This window comes from Ostrinia furnacalis, unplaced genomic scaffold (genome assembly GCF_004193835.3).
Source record: "Ostrinia furnacalis isolate ACB-3 unplaced genomic scaffold, ASM419383v2 OfSCF7585, whole genome shotgun sequence".
NCBI lineage: Eukaryota > Metazoa > Arthropoda > Insecta > Lepidoptera > Crambidae > Ostrinia > Ostrinia furnacalis.
The window spans coordinates 19,690-43,966 of NW_021137824.1; the positions used below are offsets into that span (position 1 = coordinate 19,690).

The window sequence follows — 24,277 nt, forward strand, 5'->3', positions numbered from 1 at the left end:
ATAGTCAGTTGTTTGACGAGACGTGTAAAAGCTCACATTTTCGTCACGAATGGCGATTCGACTATGCTGGTCAGTTTCCTTTATTAAACTGAAGACTTTTGGAAAAAAAGTGGCTGTTTACTATTAAGAATTAACCATTCTAAATTTCTCTAGTGACGTTTCTGTCATATAATCGGATATTTCGGAAAAATAGGCGACCGTAAGTTTCAAAGTGTTCCGAGCGCATGGGACTTTTGTTGGAATTGGTTCATCTTAAAACACCTCCATAGTCGATAGCTGTTTATTTTCAGGATTATTATGCATAGATCCTTAATTCGTCAACTGTCACAATTTTAAAAACGGCTTTTACAGCTTTTTGAACGTATTTATCAAACATTTCCAAGGATTAAACGACACAAGCGTCCTATTGAGCGTTTGAAAAATTTTGTGACATCCAGCGAGAAAAAAACATATTAACCATAATATGGTCATAAAAAGTTTTATTACTGCTAGTGGAATTAATGCCTAGGATTATCTCAATCCTACGATATATCACATGTCGAGGTTTCTCTTCCATTTTTCTGACAACATCAATGTTTACCGCCACTATTAGTCATTTTGGACGACTTTCGCAAAGTTCACTTTTGAGCCAATGACATACAATATCATACTTCTTAAACTAGCGTTTTACAATGGTAAAGGATAGATCTTTATCACCAAAAGTGAAATTTAGCTGACCGCTTCAGTTTTGTATTGATTAACCACGTCGAAAGTCATAATAAATCTTCGCGCGAAAATTTCCGCAAGTCAATTCCATGTTTTTGTAGTCAAGATAATTTTCAATTCAATGTTAATAATACAAAACGTGCTCAAATGATAAAAAGTTTTGAATAAGGTTGTAGTCAAAAATGTCAAACTTTTCATTAAAAGTATCAGATGTCGTCTAACAACACGTTATGTTGTCGAGGCTCACAACTTAAATAGTGCCCTAGTAACGACAAATAGAAGAACAGTAGTTTTTGGCACGTATGCTAGGAAATGATAAGCCTGTACCTGTCTATTAAGATTTAAACGATGAAACCAAATGCCATACATGTATTTTGAAGATTCAAATGAAATCTACATTTTAAAAATATGTATGGCTTCCTTCACTGAGTAAAGCAATTTTATCCAGACTGTGTTTAATTCGCAGTATTTGATGTGTGTAATTTTTTTCCTCCTTTTTCATATTAGGATTAGTGATATATCATTAGCTAAAAAGACTATTGAAAATTGAGATTCTAAATTGATTTGTTGAATTTATGAATATTTTTCATTATAACATTGTGAATCATGATTTCATGAGATTTTTGCCAAAAAATGCTACATGTTTTCTAAATATTGAAATAATACGTACTTATTAACAAATAATTTACATAAAAATCTTTTTATTGTATTTAAATATAACCATTATTAATAATTATTAATCATAAAACCCTAAATATATTATATGTTTTTAAATATAAGCACACATATGTACGGGCCTCTCAGGCCCCCACGTCAGTGTTTACGTGAAATTAAATCCACCTCAGTAGCTAAAGGTTAAGTTTGTACGCCATAAATTTAAAGTTTCAGCCATCTCCCGCTGCATACGCCCTTGACTTCTAAGCAGCACTATTTGAGCAACTTGAGCTGAAGTAATGGACATTATTCTCAAATTATGGAAACGAGAATAACCCTAAGATTAATTTAAAAACAAAACCAAAATGCCAAACCCTTACAACATTTAATATCGAATTTAAACTTACCCGTACTCTTTACGCTCCAACAACGAAATGCGTTTCTAGAGTCAAAAAAGTTAAACAGACGCATTTTTTTATTAATCTAGCCTCTTAAATTAACAAAAACAAATGTTCTGTTAACATGTCACACGAAACTAAGGTATACAACACCTATTTGGCCTCATATCTGGTTGTTTAGGCTTGGGCCAAATTCCGTGCCGCTGAGTGTATTCATAATTATTAAAAAGCGTTCTTGTATTATGATGACTGCAAAATCATGAATTTTCAGATTTTTTTTTTAATTTGGTTTTGGCAAGCAAATTCAAGCATCAAATTCTAATTGATTTAATTTGAAACAATAGTTATTTATAATTTACTCTGTGGTCTAGTGGTATGACTTATGAGACCCAGAGGTCCTATATTCGATTCCCAGTTGATGAATAATTTGACATAGCCAAGCGACAATGATATTTATTCCAATTATGTTGTGTACACAATCGCATGTTGACCCAACAACTTAATAGTTTATTCGTGTTTGTATTTATTCATTTTAGAATAAACCTGTTTAAGTGACGTCATATTTTAAAACGATATTTTTAAAGGCACACACAATATTTTTTACAATTTTATTGACAAATATAATATTCACATTATTTATCTAGTCTTTGACAGCTGATCCCGTAATTGTAACAAAAATAAATAGGTATACAGGGTGTCCCAAAACTAGTACGTCACACAGGTAGACAGGCCTAACACGCAGTCTAATGATGTCAATTGAATAAAATAACTAAAATAATTGGCCTTATACATAGATGTTCTACACTGAACCGTCCTAGCTATGACATTATCAGGAGGGCGTTAGTATCTATGTATATTGAATTATTAGTACCGATTTTTGCCTGTCATAATATGTAATTATGACAGTTACAGGAGGGCGCTACTATCAATACAGGGTTTTTGATTTTTGCTACTTGACGTTTCAAAATCGTTGTACTATATCTCAAAAATCATTAAACTTTTCTATGGCTATAAATTAGGCATGCGTCTTAGACCGTTGGTATCAGTGTGACGTTCTAATTTTGCGACAGCCTGTATAATGTGACGTCAAATGATTTTTGAAATTCATTGTGATTATTTTTGTGTAAATAGTTGAGTTCCTAACGAGCGAGCCATGTTATTATTTTTGTTAAGTTTCAGTGTATATTCTCATTTTATGTTAAACACAATGTGTTACTGGGTCACAATAATTTTAGCTTTCAATATTTAGAAAGAAAGAAAACATGTTTATTCAGATCACAATTTACAAAATACTGAAAAGGTGGGCCACTCAGCATGTGTCGTAGCATCTCAGGAATGCCACGACAATATTTAAAAATCGACATAATTATCAGGTCATTTAGTATCTACTACAGGAGCACTGTCGCACGCTGGCCAAACGGGTTATGAAAACAGTTTCTTGAAGTAGTGTCTTTAATTAATAGTAGTCAAAGTCAAAATTTCTTTATTTGTTTAGACTAATAAATTGTTCTTACAAATCGTCATTTTGCTCTTAAGGAGCCTCTACATGTCTCATAATCTTTACCCTACCAGCGCTTCGAGACCAACATTTGGCAAGTGCTGAGAAGAAGCGCCGCAACAAACTCAGTCACCACTGTCTGCCGGTTAATATAAATAAATGTTACTCTGTTATAAAATAAGACTTAAATTATTGTGATCCAGTTACACACACCATGTATACCGAGTGACTCATAGTAAGATATAATACAGGGTGTTTCTTGTAAGGTGTCAAGCCGAAGGCAGGTGATAGGTGAGGACTAGACCTATCGATTTCACCCCCATGTATGTTCTACGATTTTTCGTAGTTTAGAAGTTATCGTTAATTTTGTGATTTTTTCAAATTTCAGGACCTAGTGGCTTAATTTTTTTTTTATCTTTTTTTTGGATTGACTTTTCTCAGATTTCTTTTTTTTTCCAGATTCCCTATTAGTTGCAGATATTTGAAAAAAATAATCACCTTCCTATCTTTGATGCAAGATACAAAATTTTTGCTAGAAACATAAAAAATATGCTTTTAGCAGAACATTCTAAAATAGAAAACTGCGCAGTTTTTAAAATTATTTTGGACCTATGGAAATTCTTTTTTTTTCTCATACATTTCAGTTGAAAATTTTAGAATGTTCTGCTAAAAGCATATTTTTTATGTTTCTAGCAAAAATTTTGTATCTTGCATCAAAGATAGGAAGGTGATTATTTTTTTCAAATATCTGCAACTAATAGGGAATCTGGAAAAAAAAAGAAATCTGAGAAAAGTCAATCCAAAAAAAAGATTAAAAAAAAATTAAGCCACTAGGTCCTGAAATTTGAAAAAATCACAAAATTAACGATAACTTCTAAACTACGAAAAATCGTAGAACATACATGGGGGTGAAATCGATAGGTCTAGTCCTCACCTATCACCTGCCTTCGGCTTGACACCTTACAAGAAACACCCTGTATATAGCTAGCTTTGAGCTAGAACGATTACGATAGACTAGATATGCCTTACAAAACTTCTGTCGATGGTAACAACTAAATGATTGAAACGCGATGTTAGTATTTGAACAAGCATTTAATTTTAGTCTCTTTAAAAATACAGAGTGGAACCTGTTATTAGTACTATTTGAAAGAGCTCGTGAAGCACTTTTGGGATCACTATTATCAGTCACTATTATCCATCTTTTTCCATAGTTGTATCCATCTTTTTCCATAGTTGTATCCATCTTTTTCCATAACTGCTAACTATGCAAACCCTATGGAAAACTACATCAGCTATGAAAGCTAAGATAAACTTTTTTCTTTTTATTGAAATGAAATCTTGAGTTAACTTGTTTGACAGTTTAAACTGGGATAATCTTATAAAACTAACTTAGTTTGGCTTGGTCGACAACCCGCGAAATTTTGCGGTTTAGACAAGAATCCAAACTGACAGACTTGAGTTACTTCTGTATTTATTTTAGTTTATAATATTAGTACAAATAAACATTCCTTAGCTAAATATTTTCATTTAATAGTTCGAAATGTTTTTTATTAAATATAAAATATTATCGCAATATTTATTCGTCATTTAGTTGTTACTGTTGACAGAAACACACCCATAGGTTAAAAAAGCTTTCATACAAAGAATAATAGAATACAGAATGTATAGATTGTTGCAAAATTATATTGTTTCTAGAAGGCTTCAATGTGGCGTTCTCTCTTACACGTATACTGTATGAGCGAGACAGACCTCCCCAGTTCACATATTACTTAGCTTGTTGATATTAATAAAATGTATGTAAATGTGGAGTACACTAAATATATGAAATATGTTTTTATAATATCGTGGTTTCATTTTATTTGTATACCTACCTGTGGTTACCTGTGGATGAGGAATCTTCGATATGAACTAAAAGCGTTCTTAGATTTAATTATTTAACGAATTTTATAAGTGAAAAAAATCTGTGACATTATTGTATGCAGACTTAGGATCCACATTTCACATATAAAAAAGTAAGTGCGTAAACAGTGAGAAAGGTAACTCAATTTCAATTGACATAGCTAAAGTAAAGATTAATTAAATGCTTAATACTTTGATTTGAGTGCATAGGTTAAGTAACCTTTCTTTCTATAGGAAAGATACCAAGCAAATTATGTACAACTATCCGGCCCGAAGGACCAGGAAAATGTGGCAGAAGGATATGTAAAGTCGACGACTTTTGTTGACGGATTTGGTGAGTAGATTGCATTGGGTTAGGTTTTGGCAAAAAAAACAACGTCATCAGTAAAAAATCCCTTTTATTTCATAATTACAAGTAACAAATAGGTAAATACGCGTAGCGACTCCCACACAACTATCCTTCAACGATTCTTACTACTAACAGCCCTTTTTAATTATTAAACATTAAGGCCCGATTCGACCAAACTTATCCGAGAATAGCTCCTGGTATAACTGACACATTGACAGTTTCAGTATGTCGAATAACTAACGATTTATTCTGAGATTAATGTTTACTCTTTGTTGGGAACCGATAGGTGGACCAACCTCTTTTTTATATTGTCTATGTTTTTTATACTTTTTTTATTACTTTTGATACCTTTTGTTTAGTTCTAAGGTTTATGTTGTTTTTGATAGCCGTTGTGGGCATATTTTGCAGGAATATATCTTCATTTTAACCGAAGGTTTTTCTTATTTCCGCACGCCCGAGCGGCTGCCCTTCACACTCTTGTTTGGTCGAATCCACCCTTAAAATAATAGCAATACAACTAACTTTAAGCCCCGGTTTCCGCCAAGGCAGAGCGGAGCGGAGAAGAGATATGTCAAACGGACTTTTTCTATAGAATTTGACAACAAAGCGAAGAGATGTGGAAATAATGAAATATTATTATTCAAAACACATCTCCGTTCCGCCTTGGTAGAACCGGGGCCTTACTGTTAGTTATTTTAGGATTTACCTTTACGTGCTAATTTGTTTGGACTTAAATCCCTCTTACAATGAAAATGTTCTACTTGTCAGCTGTTCGTAAATTTTAGGCATAATAAAGATGACGGTTGAAACCTGGAGCATCTGTCACTTTCATATTTTTCAACTATTTGGGAGTAGGCAAAATTCAGTGCATACTAGAACTTGGTAACCATCATGTATGTATCACATCATGATTTTTGTGATGTCTTTAAATTTTTACAATCGTGTTCCAAATTCCCGACAAATAATATACCGCGATATAAAAGTGGACAACGCCATCTATTGGTCGACATCAGAACTAAACTAGAATTTGTAAACGCACGGGTGGTTGCCATAATAAAACGTCGCAGCTATGTGATACCTTTAGTGAGAAAGCCACGCACGCTTTGTGACAATTCTAAGAAAATCCTCATAATCCTTAAATATTTGTAAATAAAACCCCAACTAAATATTTACATCTATATATCACAAACATAACATATAACATCACCTACATTTTCCACTAATATATTAAAACGAAAATAATTTGTATATGAAAATATTAATTTTAAATTAAGATTAAAAATTATAGGTAACGATATGACAGGTCAACGAAACTTCAAATATTAAGCCTGAATCCGTTAGGTCGGCGAATCGAAACGTCTATAGGTCTCGGGTTTAACTGGGAGGGGTAATATTGACGTACTATAACGAGATAGACAGGGGCGTAGATACTGAGGGGCAAGGCAGTGCCCCGGGCCCCCCAAGCTTAGGGGGCCCCCGAATCCTTACCAGAAAATCTCAATTGAACTGAACTTAAAAATTTCTCCCATTTTCAAAATAAATAGAGGTAAATTTGAATTCGCCTAAATTATTTCTGTAGCACACTTTGACGGATAGCGATAATAATATGTGTGTTTTATTATTCTATATGCGTTTGATTGTGAAGAGAAGAGAACGGCTATAAAAATAATGCTATATCAGAAGTAAGTAAGCTTCATCATCATCATCATCATCATCATCTCAGCCATAGGACGTCCACTGCTGATCATGGCCTATGTTCAATCCCCCAATGCTTTCCATGTTACCCGGTTGGTAGCGGCCTGCATCCAGCGCTTTCCTGCTTGTAAGTAAGCTTAATGTCAATAAATTGCATAAAACCTAACCAGTTCAGATTGTAGGCCCCATTTTTATATTTGCCCCAGGGCCCTTGGTTAACTAGCTACGCCACTGGTGACAGAGCATACCAATCTGAAGGACATTAAAGTCTCGGTGACGTTTGATTTCACAAAAACACCCTCCCATATCAGGCAATGACAGATAATCGCTCGACCTATAATTTCAAAAGTCTACGATTAGTCGAGCTAACGCGACCGGCTTAAATAAATTATATTAGAATTCATATTTTTATTTTATTCTTATAGCAATTCCCACAAAAATATACGGGTAAATATTTTTTGTGAAATAAAATATTGTATACAGATTAATCTGTAAATTTATACATTACATTCGGAATGAAAGATGATAAACTTAATATCACGACTAAATTGGTTCAATTTGCCTATGGTAAATAAGAGAGGGTCGTGTGAGCTTTGTATAGATCGTTTCATCCACGAAGACGCGCCCCACCAATGTTCGGTCTCGGTCGCGCGGGGTGCGGGGAGTTTGATCCGAGCAATCCGTAAGGCATTATTGTAGTGTGCGTGTGCACTCATGGATGATTTAGCGTGTACCGATAACACTCAGACATTAGCGGAAGAATGGTGGGGCGCGTCTTCGTGGATGAAACGATCTTTTATGTAATAAGGACTATTTATTTTTGTTTATAATTTAAACATATCCTGAAGGTTGGTAACTCCTCAACAACTTTTTAACTGGTAGATTTCAAAATTAAATGCAACTGTTAGGCCCGTTTTCACCATCAATCCCTAATTTTTAAGCGACTCCTATGGTAACACAAAACAGGAATTTTGTTTTCATAGGGGTCACTTAAAAATTAGGGATTGGTGGTGAAAACGACCAAATTTTATAAAAATGACGACATATTTTTTTAAATCTGATTCTGACATTGATCAAATGAAAGAATATACTTTTGAGTACCAGTATCCCTTCAAAGTTTTTTTTATCAATAAATTAAAAATTAGTCCCAAAATGTTAAATTAAAAATGTGAATTCTACGTTTGTCTTAAAAATAAACCAATACCTTTACATTAACTCGCACCCGCAATACAAAATGCAATATTATTACAGACTTACGGCATAAGAGTAAAGCTGAATTCACACTTGTATTACGTGTCCTGATGTGTTGTATAATAATATGTCAATGTGAACTACGTCAATTTATAATCTGACGGAATTCACAATTTTACGGTGACATATTCCAATTTATGCTGTTTGGCTGAAATTTGTAGCCAGTGCAGTCATAAAAACCACAGGGTTTCATCAATTCATCAATGAGTTTCATAAATTGTGCTGATCAGTTGGTGCCACCGGCAAGTAAGGTCCTGTCACTTGCTTGTGGCTAAACCAGTGGCGCCAACTGCTAAGGGGTGGAGCGGTAGGACCATCGCATTTGCAATCACTAAATTGGCGCCACTGTCGAGTAAAGTCTTCTAAAGCACCAGTGGCGCCACCTGGTAAGCGCAATTAAGAAAACCCATATTCATAGGTAAAATGTTGATTCTGATCCGACACAACACGTGCTATGAATATGAATCCAGCTTTATGTGAACTTAACAAGTACGAACTGACTATAAGTATGGTAACTGAAGACTTTAAACATATAGGTATGACTTTTCAGAACCGTTCGATATTAAATCGATTGCCAAGGCAAATCGTACACTCAGCGTCAAATAGTGCGTGACACCCAAAGTGGCTAAATTTTAACAACACAACTTTATTCCCACCTCTCTTTCCCGCCGCTGCAACTCCTGTGTAGCCAGGATCTACAGCTTGACCGCCAATAAAAACCCAACCAGTGAAGATCAAGTTTGTCTCTTATTTCTATTGTAACAAAGACGTGTTGCGAACTTTTTGGCTACTTTGGGTGTCACGACCTATTTGACGCTGACTGCACCATACGTTTAAGGTTCTAAATCGCCTGACTGATAAGGTAATCATGGTAAAATAAACTTTAAATACATAGCCGTAAGTCTGAGAACGTTGTACACCCGACCCAAATGTTACAATATAATGTGACAATGTGTTTCAATTCCCTAGTGATTTTACCAGCACATAAAGTCTAAAAAAAAACTTTCCGCAATTGATTTTAGACTTTGAAATACAGCAATAAGTTTGATAATCCTTTTTAAGGAATTTCGTAATGAATTTTCACATTAGCTCAATTAATTTTGTACTTTATAATAGTGATATAAACGTCAAAATCAATCGTGGAAAGATGACTTTAGCGGCTTTAATAACAACAATAATATAGGTTAAAAGAGCTAGCCTAAAAAAATGTTTTTATGTAATCTTTCAAATAAGATTATTTAGTACCCGGCGGTAAATGTATCACATCGGCAATCATCGCATTTCCGAATACAAACGAATGCTAATTTCCATGGTCTATAAATTTTATAGGTCGCACAAAAAGAGTTGAGGCGATCAACACAAGCAATTATTGGATGGATGGATGGATGTCGACTGCGTAAAAAAGTGACATTAAATGTATGATAGATTGTACAGCGCCCCTAGCGGGAACTTTGAAGAACTAAAATCTTTTTTATTTTGTAATCCGCTCGCTAGTGATGATGTTTGATGTGAAATCACACTAAGCCCTCTGTATACGCTTGTCGCATTGACATCTTGCGTTTTTTGATTCTGAATGATTATGTATTCAATTATTACAACAGTGTTAGTATGTGTTGGTCTCAACTTTCGTTGCGCGTGCTATAGTAGATTTATCGTAACCTTAATTCGAATTCAGAACTCAGCACTTTATTGTTTGGTTTTGATAGAAGAATAGACGTGAAAAAAACGAAGCCAAAATTATCTGACTCTTTCCAAAGACAGCACATCATACAACTGAATAAAACTGTATAACACAGTATTTAGCTTGACATGCTGTCTGTACAATATTTACCGTCGGGCACTCATAAAAAACTTATTTATTTTCTGTAAGGCTCTTTTACTGTATTCATACTTTACCAATGTCCAGTATTATTGCATAAACTAAAGAATGACGTAGACACATTGCCACAGAGTCCTTTCGTTTGATTCACGCTGCGGGTATCTGGGATACGCGCGGTGTGGTGACGCTTTGTGTGGACTATATCCAACGTTACCTGGAAAAGAAGATTGAAGATTGATTAAAAGTATTAAACTGGAGATTTTTTCAATGATCCAAAACTGAATTATCATAGTAAAGATTTAGTATAGTAAAGATTTGATTTTATTAAGCAAAAAAAATTTTTTTTTAAAGTGACAAGTATAGCATTCTCATAGAAACTGGAATACGATACGTAATTGGACTTGTCGTTACGAATGAGGGCTATCGTTTTAGCGCTCACCAGTTAGCGCCACTGTAGAGTAAGGTCCTGTCACTTGCTAGTAGCGAAGACAGTGGCACCAACTGGTGAGCGCTAAAGTGGTACGAGGACTATCGCATTTGCACTCATCAAGATGGCGCCACTGTAGAGTAAGGTCCTGTCAATCGCCAGGGGTGCCAACTGTTAAGTATAAAAACGATAGCCCTCATTATAACTACTGTTTTCTTAGTGTACCCACGAATGGCCAATATATTAATATTCGAGTGACTGCTATTGTACGTCTGCTTCGTGCAAAAAAATATTTAAATGTAAACAATCAAAATTGTATAAACTTTAAATAATCTATAGTTTTAAGGTTAATTTTGTATTTCTCTTGTAAGTGAATGTATTTCTTTTAGAGAAATAAATGTCTTAAACCATAAAGGTCATAGCAGACTCATGAACTCGGAAAGGGATCGACACCGTATCGCCTTTCGCGTGCTGTTAACTGCGAGGCGAGGCGTTTGCGTTACGGTGCGGATAAGTGTGCCTGCTGCAGTTTCATACAAAGAATACTGACCGCCTCGAGTTGATACGGTTACGATCCCTTTCCGGGTTGATAAGTGTGCTACGTCTTTAAGTCGTATTTGGGTTATGAGTGGTATCCGAGTCGGTCATAGATCGTATCCCGGTCGATCCTGTACCTCTAGTACGAAAAACTTTCGAGTTCGTTTCGTTTGCGTATTCAAAGTGTCATCGAAAAATTTTGTATGAAAAATTAAACAGCGCCCCCTATATTATAGCCGCCCTAGGGGGCGCTGTTTAATTTTTCATACAAAATTTTTCGATGACACTTTGAATACGCAAACGAAACGAACTCGAAAGTTTTTCGTACTAGAGGTACTGGATAGTATTCGTCATGTTTTCGGGTTAAATGACATACCTATCCGTCACAGTCACGGGTCCTATACAAGTCGGTTACGGGTCGGTCACGTGTCGTATCCAGGTCGGTCGCGGATCGTTTCTGGGTCATAAACGGTCCAGTTACGGGTCAGTTACGGGTCATATCTGGCTCGGTTGCGAATAGTATTCGTCATGTTTACGGGTTAAATGACATACCTATCCGTCACAGTCACGGGCCCTATACAAGTCGGTTACGGGTCGGTCACGTGTCGTATCCAGGTCAGTCACGGATCGTTTCTGGGTCATAAACGGGCCAGTTACGGGTCATACCCGGGTCAGTTACGGGTCGTTTCTGGGTCATAAACGGGTCAGTCACGGCTCGTTTCTGGGTCATAAACGGGTCAGTTATTACGGGTTACATCCGGGACAGTCACGGGTCGTTTCTGGGTCATATCAGGGTCGGATACGGGTCGTATCTGGGACATGTCCGGGTCGTACTCACGTGTTTCGCTGTGGCGCAAAGCGGCGTGCAACCCCATAAGCCAGGAAAGGCCATAACAGCACGAGAGCCAGTGTGGGAGTGCTGAGTTCCTGCCACGGCCAACGCCATTGAGACGATTGCTGCAAAGAAGAACAATGACTTATTACAATGATACACAAAAAAGTACGTAAAACAATTTAAGCTTAAATTGAAGAGAAATCATCTTTACACCATTACAGCTTTAGTCAGTAGCACCTACAGATCGTTTCATCCACGAAGACGCGCCCCACCGTTCTTCCGCGAATGTTTGAGTGTTATCGGTACACGCTAAATGATCCATGAGTGCACACGCACACTACAGTAATGCCTTACGGATTGCTCGGACCACACTCCCCGCACCCCGCGCGACCGAGACCAAAAACTGGTGGGGCGCGTCCGAGTGGATGAAACGAACTGGCAGAGTTGGCAAAATACCACGGGCCCCCGACCCAAGCTCACTTAAGATATAGAGGATGCGTAGTTGATTGTACTCAATCATGTGTACGAAATGTATAATTTGTATGAAAGTGCTCGCATTACACCGATTCCTCATACAAATTAAAAGCCTTCCTAACTATCGGCCGGCAAAAAGCATATTTTTGCGGGGTATTTCTAATAATTTATTATTATTTAGAGTCTTCTTACCTGGAACGCCCGGCGATCGCCTTCGACGGCCTTGCGGAGCGCCGCTACGTCGGCTTCCAATCGCGCTAGTGTGCCCGGCAGATGCTCTAGCACTTTTAGGTCTGAAATACAAAAAAAAAGTTTTAAAAAACGTAACCCAACTATAGAAAAAATTCTACGTGCCCGGCGACCGGACTTTAGAAAAAAATTTGGGCCGGTAGCTATGAGGAATGCCAAAACCTTTATTTGCCTCAAGTGAATTAGAGAGTTATGCTCCTACAGTGGAGACTAAATGACCTAATAATAGACTATAGTCGATGATTGATACTCGCATTCACACCAATGCATTAGACATAAACTTCAAACTCCTTCTATTTATATTCTTCTGATTAATTTTGTTGCGAGTCCAATGACAGTTTGACTTTCCCCCGGGACAAACTTGACCTTTACTGGTTGGGTTTTTATTAGCGATCAAGCTGTAGATCCTGGCTACCAACACCCAGACCCGTCACAGAAATTAAAATTCATCATTTCAATTTCTGCCCGGCCGGGAATCGAACCCGGGACCTCTCGGCATAGTAGTCCGTTCTGAATCACTACACCAAACGGCCTACGCAGGAGTTGCAACAGCGGGAACGTCCACCCACAAGGTGGACCGACGACCTCATAAAGGTATCAGAAAAGCACTGGATGCATGCAGGCCGCTACCAACCGTGCGATGTGGAAGTCATTGGGGGAGGCCTATGTTCAGCAGTGGACGTCCTGTGGCTGAAATGATGACGATGATGATAGTTGATGATACTCACGTGTGAGCTGCGAGGTGATCTGGTGCGCGTGGCCGTTGCTGAGTCTCGCGGGCTGCGGCGCGGGCGCCGGCGCCGGCTCCGGCTCGCTCTGTCACATAATAACATTTCGTTAAAGTTTAATGTATTACTAAGCGGCCGCCCGCGACTTCGTACGCGTAGACCTCCTTTTACCGTTAGATATCATGTTGATAAATGGCGTTTCACGGCTTCCCCCGCATGAATATTTACGAACGTCAAAAACAGTAGTTTGTCCGGTAGATTTTAACCAATGACGATAGATGGCGCTTTTTAGACTTAGATTTATTGAAATTTATTTGTCACAATATCATCATAAATTATAGCCTATATGTTAATCTGGGTTATCTTCTATACTTATAATAAATCTGTAGAGAGGTCAATTCTGTACATTAAATATATTTTCAAAATAACTATCAGGGGGTGATTAATGATCGATACTGATGCCAAAAATGCAATCAGTAAAATTTTTGTCTGTCTGTCTGTCTGTCTGTCTGTCTGTATGTTCCTTATAGAAACAAAAACTACTCGACGGATTTTAACGAAACTTGGTACAATTATTCTTTATACTCCTGGGCAGGTTATAGGATACTTAAGAATTCCCACGGGAACGGGAATTAGCGGGAAAATCCTTTTGTATGAAAAATCTAAACCGCTTAAGTTAGACGCTTGAAATTTGACATGCAGGTACCTTAGTAAACTTAAAGCTTAGTTACAACAGGATATTGCAAAATTCCCACGGGAACGGGAGTTAGCGGGAAAAAACATTTGTATGAAAAATCTAAACCGCTTAAGTTAGACGCTTGAAATTTGGCATGCAGGTACCTTAGTAAATTTAAAGCTTAGTTACAACAGGATATTGCAAAATTCCCACGGGAACGGGAGTTAGCGGGAAAAAAAAATTGTATGAAAAAATCTGAGCCGCGTAAATAGATGAAGGGGGGGGTAAAACGAGATCCACGCGTACGAAGTCGCGGGCGGCCGCTAGTAAACAATAATACTGTAAAGTTTCAACAAAATCCGTTCAGTAGTTTTTGCGTGAAAGAGTAACAAACATCCAGACATCATGACATCCAGACATCCAAACTTTCGCCTTTATAATATTAGCAGGTTTATATGCTATTATTTGTTTAATCATTACGTAGTTAGTAGTTGGAATTTGTACAAAAATTTACACTGTCTGGTGTACTATCAAATATATAGGTATAACATATTTTCTATTTGTTAACTTTTTTCTTAGTTTTGCATTGCAGGAATTGCAGCCGTGGTTTGGTATTTTTTTTGTGCTTATCAGAAAAAAAAACATGGTGAAAGCTATGACACGTTATGCCATTATTTTTATGCTGATTTTAGAATGCGACAAAAATGCTTCCAGTGCGATAGCAAGCTACCTCTAAGGACGCGATGACACACACATCAACATCGATAAAACTTGTTACATAATGTTTTCTTCAAAAATGCTTCCAGTATACGCAAGCTGCCTCTAGTGACGGGACAGCGTAAACATAGATATCGATAAAACCTTTTAATCATGCGTTGTTTGTATTTGTATTAATTGTTTCAAAAAGCAGTTCCCAGTGATGCGCAAGCGACCTCGAGTAACGTGACAGCACACACATTTAATATCGATAGAGCTTTAATTAATGTGATATCGACACAGCCTGTTACATTGTGTTTTCTTCCAGTGATGCGCAATCGACCTCGAGTGACGGGACGGCACACATCCATATGGATAGAGCCTCTTTGATGATGCTTTGCTTCAAAAATGCTTCGAAGGCTGCCTCTAGTGAGGTGACGGTATCGATAAAAACCCTATTTGATGGTGAGTCACTTTAAAAATGCTCCCAAGCGGCCTCTAGTGACGGGACGGCACACACATCGATATCGATAGATCCTGTACGTACAATACTAACATCGACCGTGTCAATGAACTCGTCGTCGGAGTCGTGACGGTTTCGTGACGGCGACGCGCTGCGGATCGGAGACGACGCGCCACTGTCCGTTCTTGAACCTGGAATATTATATGGACATAATTATGTATGGTTTTATTGAGCAATTAACATAAACTCGTGAAGCTCTATTAATAGAAAATAAATACATATTATTTTTAAATAAAAACCATTTTGGTTTCGTGGACAATTTACACAGCGCCATCTACTTCCAAAATTCGTTCAACCAAAGAACGTCTAATGCCCGTTTTCACCATCAATCCCTAATTTTTAAGTGAGCCCTATGGTAACACATAACAGGAATTTTGTTTTCATATGGGTCACTTAAAAATTAGGGATTGATGGTGAAAACGGGCATGAGCTGGACAAAAGCCTCAAATTTAGCTTAGTACGAGGGGTTAACGGGACTATTAGTAATTTGTATAATAACAAATAATTACTAATATTCTTAAAAAAAAAACGGTTGTGATTAAGAAATGATGATCATGACTAAAGCCCGGTCTCTGAGCACGTAGAATTTTGTCTAATGACACCAAGCTACCCATCCTTATCGCTCGCGCGTAATTATGTTGCTGTTGCGCTCGCACACTCACTGCGGGCGCCCGTCCCACAGTCTCGACAGCAACATAATTACGCGCGAGCGATAAGGATGGGTAGCTTGGGGTCATTGGACAAAATTCTACGTGCTCAGAGACCAGACTATAGCTTCTCACTTACCAGCCGGCGAGTTCAACTCGGAGCGCACCCTGGTTAACACGTCTCCCGCTACTAGCGCCAGATCCCTGTTGGGGAAGCCTTGCTCATCATCGTCCACGCAGAGGAAGTTCGCCACGTCAGAGCTGTATGACATCGTCTCCACTATCTGAAAACATTTATGATTTTTTATAAATAAATAAATAAAATAAAGGCATGTCCGAAGGGATCCCGATCACATCCCCAAGCAGACTCTGGATTGGAACCCCTAAGGAAAACGCAAACTTGGCGGCGCACTGTGGCAGACGAGACGAAGAAGATTGGCAAGACTTGGAGCCAGATCAAACGCGAAGCTCAAGACCTAACGCGATGGAGGACTGTTGTGGACGCCCTCTGCCCCATCTAGGGGACATAGGACATGGCCGATAAAAGTATAGGTATAAAAACTAGTTTTGCCCGCAGCTTCGCTCGCGTTAAATTGTAGGTTAAAGGCCTAAGGCAAACGGGAATTCCCCCGCGGACGTGATTGAGAGCGGACGTGTGCTCGTGTGGTCCACATATTTCAAATTAAATAATAAATTAAATTTTGTGCGCGAAAAAGTGTCGTGCGCCCACCGCGCACGACACTTTTTCACACTCGAACCCGCGACACTGAGTGAGTGGATCTCGTCTCGGCCCAAATCGGCTATCGAAACAGTAGCTTCGCACGGTGAAATTAGTGATCCAATCTGACGTAGTGCTACGAATTTGCTTATGTGCTACGACTGACTACGACGGCTTGCCAAGGAGCTACATAACTTGACTGCTACGAAACGCTTATAAGTGTGCCGACTACGGTGAGACTCAGAGATATCTTCTTTTGTATTTGCGTGCGTACAAAATTATCACAGACATGCCTCTCAAAAGGACACCACCCCCCGCTTCGCAACAGATTGCTGAATCGGACCCCAAAACTAGTTCCGCCCCTATGACAGATACTGAAAATGAGAGTTCGAGCAACATAACCAATAGGCCCAGGGTGCGCAAGCGCCAACACGGTGACGAGATGACTGTGTTCATGTCGGAAATCAAGCAGAGTTTGGAATCCTTCAAAAAACAGCAGGACAAAATGCAGAGTACTGTAAACGACATTCTGTTACAAAACAGTGAACTAATCAAATCAGTGGACTTTATTTCGAAACAATATGAGGAAATGAAGACAAAATTTGATAAACTGGAGAAGGACCGTAAAGCGGATCGGAGCTACATATCCCAACTTGAGGACAAGCTGGAGAATATGGAGCGCACATTATGCTCGACTAAAGTCGAGATCAGAAATGTACCTATAAAATCTGGGGAAACAAAAGATGATCTTTGTTCTGTAGTGATGGAAGCAAGTGGTACATTGAATGCAGACGTCAGGCGCTCTGATCTAAAGGACGTCTACCGCCACCGCATTGGTAAAAAAGACCTCCCGTCTACAATAGTAGTCGACTTTGTCACCGCCGTCACTAAAGAAAAGTTTATACATGGGGCTAAACAATTCAACAAGACATATAAAGAAAACAGGCTCAATACAAGTCACCTGAAGCTGGAAGGCCCCGTGAAACCCGTTTACATATCAGACAGATTAACCCCAAAAGCCCAGCGACTTTACTTCCTCTGTCGCAATTTTGCAAAGGAGAACAAATATAAGTACTGCTGGACAACTCATGGTAGAGTATTCCTCCGCCGTGCAGATGGTCAACCACAGATACATGTTAAGAACGAGTCTGACTTGAAGGAGCTTACTGAAGAAAAATGACTATCTATCAGTGCATCAAAGGACAGTGACTGCTATTGGTTTTCTTGCGATCTTTTGTTTTCGTTTAACTTTATAATTTATAGCATGTTAAACTTACTCAACACATATTCACTCACATATCAAACAAAATCCAGTCATTTTAACACACACCACAAATACAAACACCCACCTACACCACCACCAATCCAAAAAATCACACATACACTTACTTGCAATAACACACACTCGTATACTTTTTGGAACTTTTACTTCAAATTCTCCTTATTTTTTTATCATTTTCGTTATAGTTTTAAATGTTTACTGCCAGGAACAACTCATAAAGTCAAAATTAATTCTTCTTTATTATGAATAATACAAATCTCAACATAACTACTGAACTGGATATCATATCTGTGGCCTCATCATATAACTGCAATACTGAAACTTGTAATGAACTTATTGGAAAAACTAGTCCGTCTTTAAATATTCTGTGTCAAAACATTCGCAGTGTTTATAAAAATATGGATGGCTTGTTGGTTCAATTAGCAAACTTTACTTTTGACTACGATGTACTTATTTTAACAGAATGTTGGCTGAACAGCCACAAACCTATACCTAACTTACAAAACTATGACTTATATTTCTCTCGTAAATGTCTTAACCAAAACGACGGTATTATTATCTATGTCAAAAAGGGTTTGAAATGTACTGTTAGCGAACCGGAACCTGTTGGTGGAAATTTCCTCTTATTAAACCTAGAACCTGATATTTTTATTCTAGCTACATATAGGTCTCCCTCTTTACATTGCACAGACAGCTTTATGAATACAATTGATAGTATAATTCGCCCTATTAAGTCAAATAACGTAATACTTGTTGGTGACGTTAATATAGACATTAAAGCAGATAGTACTGATAGGCACTGTGCATCCTATCTTAACCTGACGGCGGAACTGGGTTTACTTGCTGGTCATTGTTATCCCACCAGACTATACAATTGTCTGGATCATGTTATGATGAAAACCACCTTGACAGCATCTATTTTTGTCTTGGATCCATCAGTAACTGACCACGGGCTAATAGTTTTAAATCTTAGTCTGTTACGACCTGTGAACAGGAGAATTATAAACTATAGACAGACTGACTTTGACGGTGCTTTAAAGTACTTGGAGAAGACAGATTTTTCTTTTATTATTTCGTCTCCAAATGCAGATGCAGCCGCAACTCTCTTTGTTGAGAGATTATCCGAAGCTATAGCCACAAATACTAGAATTCGCCGTCGGTCGAGTAGACAAAGAGCACTTAAGCCATGGATAACTCCAGGTTTATTACGCTGTATTCGCCATAGGGATAGGTTACACAAAAATCTAATGAATGACCCCGAAAATTGTATTCTTAACATTTCATATAAGCGGTATCGTAATTTTTGTAACTCCCTTTTGAAGAAAACTAAAAGAAGTTATGAAAAATCTTTACTGAATGCTGCAAAAACTAACAAAGAGACGTGGACTGCAATCAAACAAATTGTGGATATTTCTAAGCTAAATGTTACGGCCGACGATCTTCTATCATCAACGGATATAAAGAGTATCAATGACTACTTTTCTAACGTTGGTAAACAGTTAGCTGATGCAATAACTCCTCCAACTAATCTTAACGCAGATTCTTTCGAACTCACGTCTACTGCAAATTCCTTGGTTCTGCTTGCGCCGGACGAATCCGAAGTGGAATCTTTGATCATGAATCTTAAAAACGATTGTGCCACTGGCTGGGACTCTATCCCAGTAAAATTCCTTAAGTTGGCCAAGAATATCATAGTCCCGCCACTCACTAAGCTGATTGAACTTTGTTTGAGCCAAGGTATCTTCCCGAAGGCATTTAAAAAGTCACTCATAACACCTGTACATAAAAGTGGCTCTAGACAGGACATCTCTAATTATAGGCCTATTTCTGTTTTAACTTCTTTATCCAAGATCCTTGAAAAAGTATTAAATAATCGGTTAGTATCATTTCTTGAACAACATTTTATTCTCTCTAAATCCCAGTTTGGCTTTAGGTCTGGTGTAAGTACTGATGATGCTGTCAGTCAATTAACAAACTACGTTATCTCTAAAGTTGATTCCGGAAAAAAGTGCCTAGGTATCTTTCTCGACCTTGCCAAGGCCTTCGACACTGTTTCGATTCCTCTACTGGCAGATAAACTTTATCGAATTGGCATACGTGGCAGCGCCCTTGGTGTTTTTAAAGACTTCTTGTCTGACCGAACTCAGCAGGTTAGGATCGGCGAAAGTATAAGTCCGGAAGCTCCAGTGGTCTATGGGGTCCCCCAGGGCAGTATACTTGGCCCAAGCCTCTTTTTGGTTTACATAAATGACCTGTGTCAACAAAAACTTTTAAATGGCGAGATTTTCACATATGCTGACGATACGGCGCTGGTCTTTTATGGTAACACCTGGAAGGAGGCTCAACGTAACGCTGAATTGGGACTTCATAGGGTATACTACTGGCTGAGAGTCAATCTACTCACTCTAAATTTGACTAAAACCACGTTCCTTCAATTTACCTTTGCCCACCATGCCCCTCCTGAACTCAACGTGAAGGTCCATTCTTGTACCAACCTTGAGGACACAAACTGTACATGTTTAACTCTATCAAGATCAACCACTATTAAATATCTTGGTGTAACCCTGGATGGTAAACTTAGTTGGCGGCCACATATAGATCTCTTGGCAACCAGAACTAGAAAACTTATCTGGGTGTTCAAGAAGTTAAGACATGTTGCTGATTGGGATCTTCTACGCCAAGTGTATTATGCCCTTGGCCAGTCCATTCTTGGATACTGCATCGGTGTATGGGGTGGTGCTTGTAAAACCATCCTGATAGGTCTGGAGCGGGCCCAGAGATCTCTTCTAAAGGTCATGACCTTTAGCCCGTATAGGTTTCCCACGATATCTCTGTTTGATAAGTGTAAAGTTCTGTCTGTTCGACGTCTGTACGTATTGCAAGTAGTCTTAAAGCAACACAAAATTACTCCATATTATGATCATCAAAACTATACGATCAGCAGGACAATTAGAAATGTTTGCGAGTCCATAAAGTGCCATACAGCTTCCGCTAAACGTCAACAACCNTTTTGACTAACTGAATGGAGAGCCATAAAAAATATTTTTTACTATAGGTATGGGTTGAAACCCTTACTGAACCCACTACCTACTGTAATCGATTATGACAGTCAAAATGATCCCACCAAAAACATTCTGTAAAAAACTAGCCAAGTCTCGATGGAGCTGCTTGTTTATCTCTAAAAAGTAATGAAATCTAGACAAAGTCGTGCCAAGTCTATGGTTCCTTACTGCGATTTCTTTATTATTATAGTTAATGTTGTGTGACTTGGCCGTTGAANTTGTACCAACCTTGAGGACACAAACTGTACATGTTTAACTCTATCAAGATCAACCACTATTAAATATCTTGGTGTAACCCTGGATGGTAAACTTAGTTGGCGGCCACATATAGATCTCTTGGCAACCAGAACTAGAAAACTTATCTGGGTGTTCAAGAAGTTAAGACATGTTGCTGATTGGGATCTTCTACGCCAAGTGTATTATGCCCTTGGCCAGTCCATTCTTGGATACTGCATCGGTGTATGGGGTGGTGCTTGTAAAACCATCCTGATAGGTCTGGAGCGGGCCCAGAGATCTCTTCTAAAGGTCATGACCTTTAGCCCGTATAGGTTTCCCACGATATCNTGTGCGACGTTGTTCGCTCGCACCGACTTGTTTACGCACAAGGGAGGGGCAGGGCGTGCGGGCGGAGTAGTACGGGGGTTCCGCTAGGAAAAGTATAATCAATTAGGGTTCGTGGCAAAAAAAAAATGGGAACCCCTGCCTTAGGCACAGACTAACGCCCGTATTCACAAACGATGCTTGCTTAAATGAAGCAGCCAATCGAACGCACAGCTTTGAATGGAGCTCTATGATTGGTTCGTGTGTCACCCTGTGCGTCCACGCGCACTGTGAAACCTCATGTGTTTGTTTGTTGATATTCCTAATTCAGAACAAAAATATGTTATTTTTTGCTTAAAATTGATTGAATTGTTTGTGTCCCCTTAAATAATGACTAATCATTTGTTGTGACGTCATTGTTCAAATTGTTGTCATTATTACAATGAAAACTACGGATGACACATCAAGTCATAATCAAGTCATAAGTGTCAATTTGCAACAAAAAAGTGTAATCAGATGTGCCTACACTAACGTCCGTAATCACAAACACTACTATGAGGTCTCACAGTGCACGTGGACGCACAGGGTGACATACGAATCACAGAGCTCTATTCAACGCTGTGCGTTCGATTTGCTGCTTCACTTAAGCAAGCATCGTTTGTGAATACGGGCATAAGTGTTCACACGACAGACTAGGGCCTCGATTGCGCTAAAAATTTTCTTCTGAAACGCGACTGGACGACGCGACGGACGAATATCAAATCAGCTGTTTTGACAAATCCGTATCGCGGTGGTCGTTTTGACCTGGGTACCAGACAACGGATATAAACAATTAAACATACTCGTACTTAAATACTTTTTTTTTAATACATACATATTATACATAGAAAACACCCAGACCCGTCACAGAAATTAAAATTCATCATTTCAATTTCTGCCCGGCCGGGAATCGAACCCGGGGCCTCTCGGCATAGCAGTCCGTTCTGAACCACTACACCAAACGGCCGGCCGAAATGACTGTACCCTGTATGTGTACTTTGAATAAAATAAAGCTGTTGTTATGTCTTTGCGTGAACTTTACCGCACTTCAGCTGGAATGAAAATGTAGAGCAATTCGCGCGCGACTGGAGATGAAACTGGTGTGCCTCGGGAGCCCTATAGTCTGAGGGCTGATTGTGAGTTCACATTAAACAAACGATAAATGACGGATTGTTCAGCGATCCTAGCGGAAACTTTCAAGAACTATAATTTTCATATATTTTGAGCTCTCACTAGTGAGCGCGTTTGATGTAAAATCACACTTAGCCCACTGAACAGAACGAGAACTAATCACAATAGTTAGTAGACCTATAAATTACTAAATATCATATTTCTCTCGACATACTAAGATAAGTGGATCAACCAACATATAAAACTATAGTATTGCTACTCGTGTTGAAGATAAATAAAGATCATGTACAGCATATTGTACATAACAAAATAATACCAATACAATGTAAGCGGCACTAAAATTAGTTTTGTAGAGACGTCAATATTTTTAAATACGTACGAAGCGTCATTATTGTCTAAAATTAGAAATTCTCTCCCGGCTTAGAGAATGAAATGAAAATTAAATGTTTTCAGCGACACAAAACAACAAAAGTAATATATCTATTATGTATACAAAAGCGAAAGGTCACTGACTCACTCATAACGAAATCTCAGAAACTACAAGTGCTAGGAGTCTTAAATTTTGCATGGGGGTTCCTTTTAGAACGTGGGTGGTGCTCTCTAAGACGGGATTTTGCAAAATTCAACCCCTAAAGGGGTAAAACGGGTTCGCTAGTAGGTACTAAACAAAGTATGTGCGTGTCACCGAATCGGTATTCACTCAGCATCATCGCAAGAGACACCACGACACGTGAACTTTTCTGCCATAAACGGCCATCGTCTCTACGAGCTATGTGCCCCGCCCACTGCCACTTCACACTCTCCTTCAGACCTCACATAGAAAATTTAGTTCAAAGGGTACGTAAATTAATATATGTCTTCAAAAAACTTCGAACAATAGCAGACAAAAAACTGATCACAAAAGTGTATTTATCGCTCTGCCAATCTATTATCCAGTAGGTACTGTATTACTTCCTGGGGTGGAGCACATAAGACTATTAATTCCACTTGAACGAGCTCAGAGAGCCATCTTGAAAGTCGCGAATTCTCTTCCCTTTTTCTACCCTACCCACCTACTATATAGTTCCTGCAATGTGTTAACTGTCCGCCAATTATACATAATGCACACATTACTTAAACAACACACCTCGCACTTTTATGTTGCTGACACCACTAATAAAAGACGGAAAGACATAGTCTGCACTTCGCAATCCATCTCCAAATTTATTTATACAAATAGATTTTTTACTTTCCTCGGTCCGTTTCTGTACAATAAATTAAATAAGACTCTTAACATATATGCCCTAAATTTATATAACTGTAAAATAGCCGTATTTAAGTATCTTCAATGTTTGACATATGACTTAACCGAGGAGCTACTTGTAGTACCTATGTAATCTAAGTTTTAACCTAAGTATTCTTAAAAATTCAGTTGAAGGGGTGTTCCGGCGTGGGGGAGGGTTGTT

The 24,277-nt window shown here is 38.4% G+C and overlaps 1 protein-coding gene across 1 annotated transcript; it reads right to left on the bottom strand.

Annotated features, from left to right (window-relative positions):
- Positions 1 to 12,066: 12,066 nt before the first annotated feature.
- LOC114365363 (uncharacterized) lies at positions 12,067 to 17,069 on the bottom strand. The gene is made up of 6 exons (XM_028321913.1): positions 17,064 to 17,069; positions 16,200 to 16,344; positions 15,447 to 15,544; positions 13,519 to 13,606; positions 12,734 to 12,834; positions 12,067 to 12,189 (listed from the first exon to the last, which is right to left on the bottom strand). The coding sequence occupies exons 1-6, from the start codon at positions 17,067 to 17,069 to the stop codon at positions 12,067 to 12,069; spliced, it is 561 nt and encodes a 186-aa protein (XP_028177714.1).
- Between the last annotated feature and the right edge of the window lie 7,208 nt (positions 17,070 to 24,277).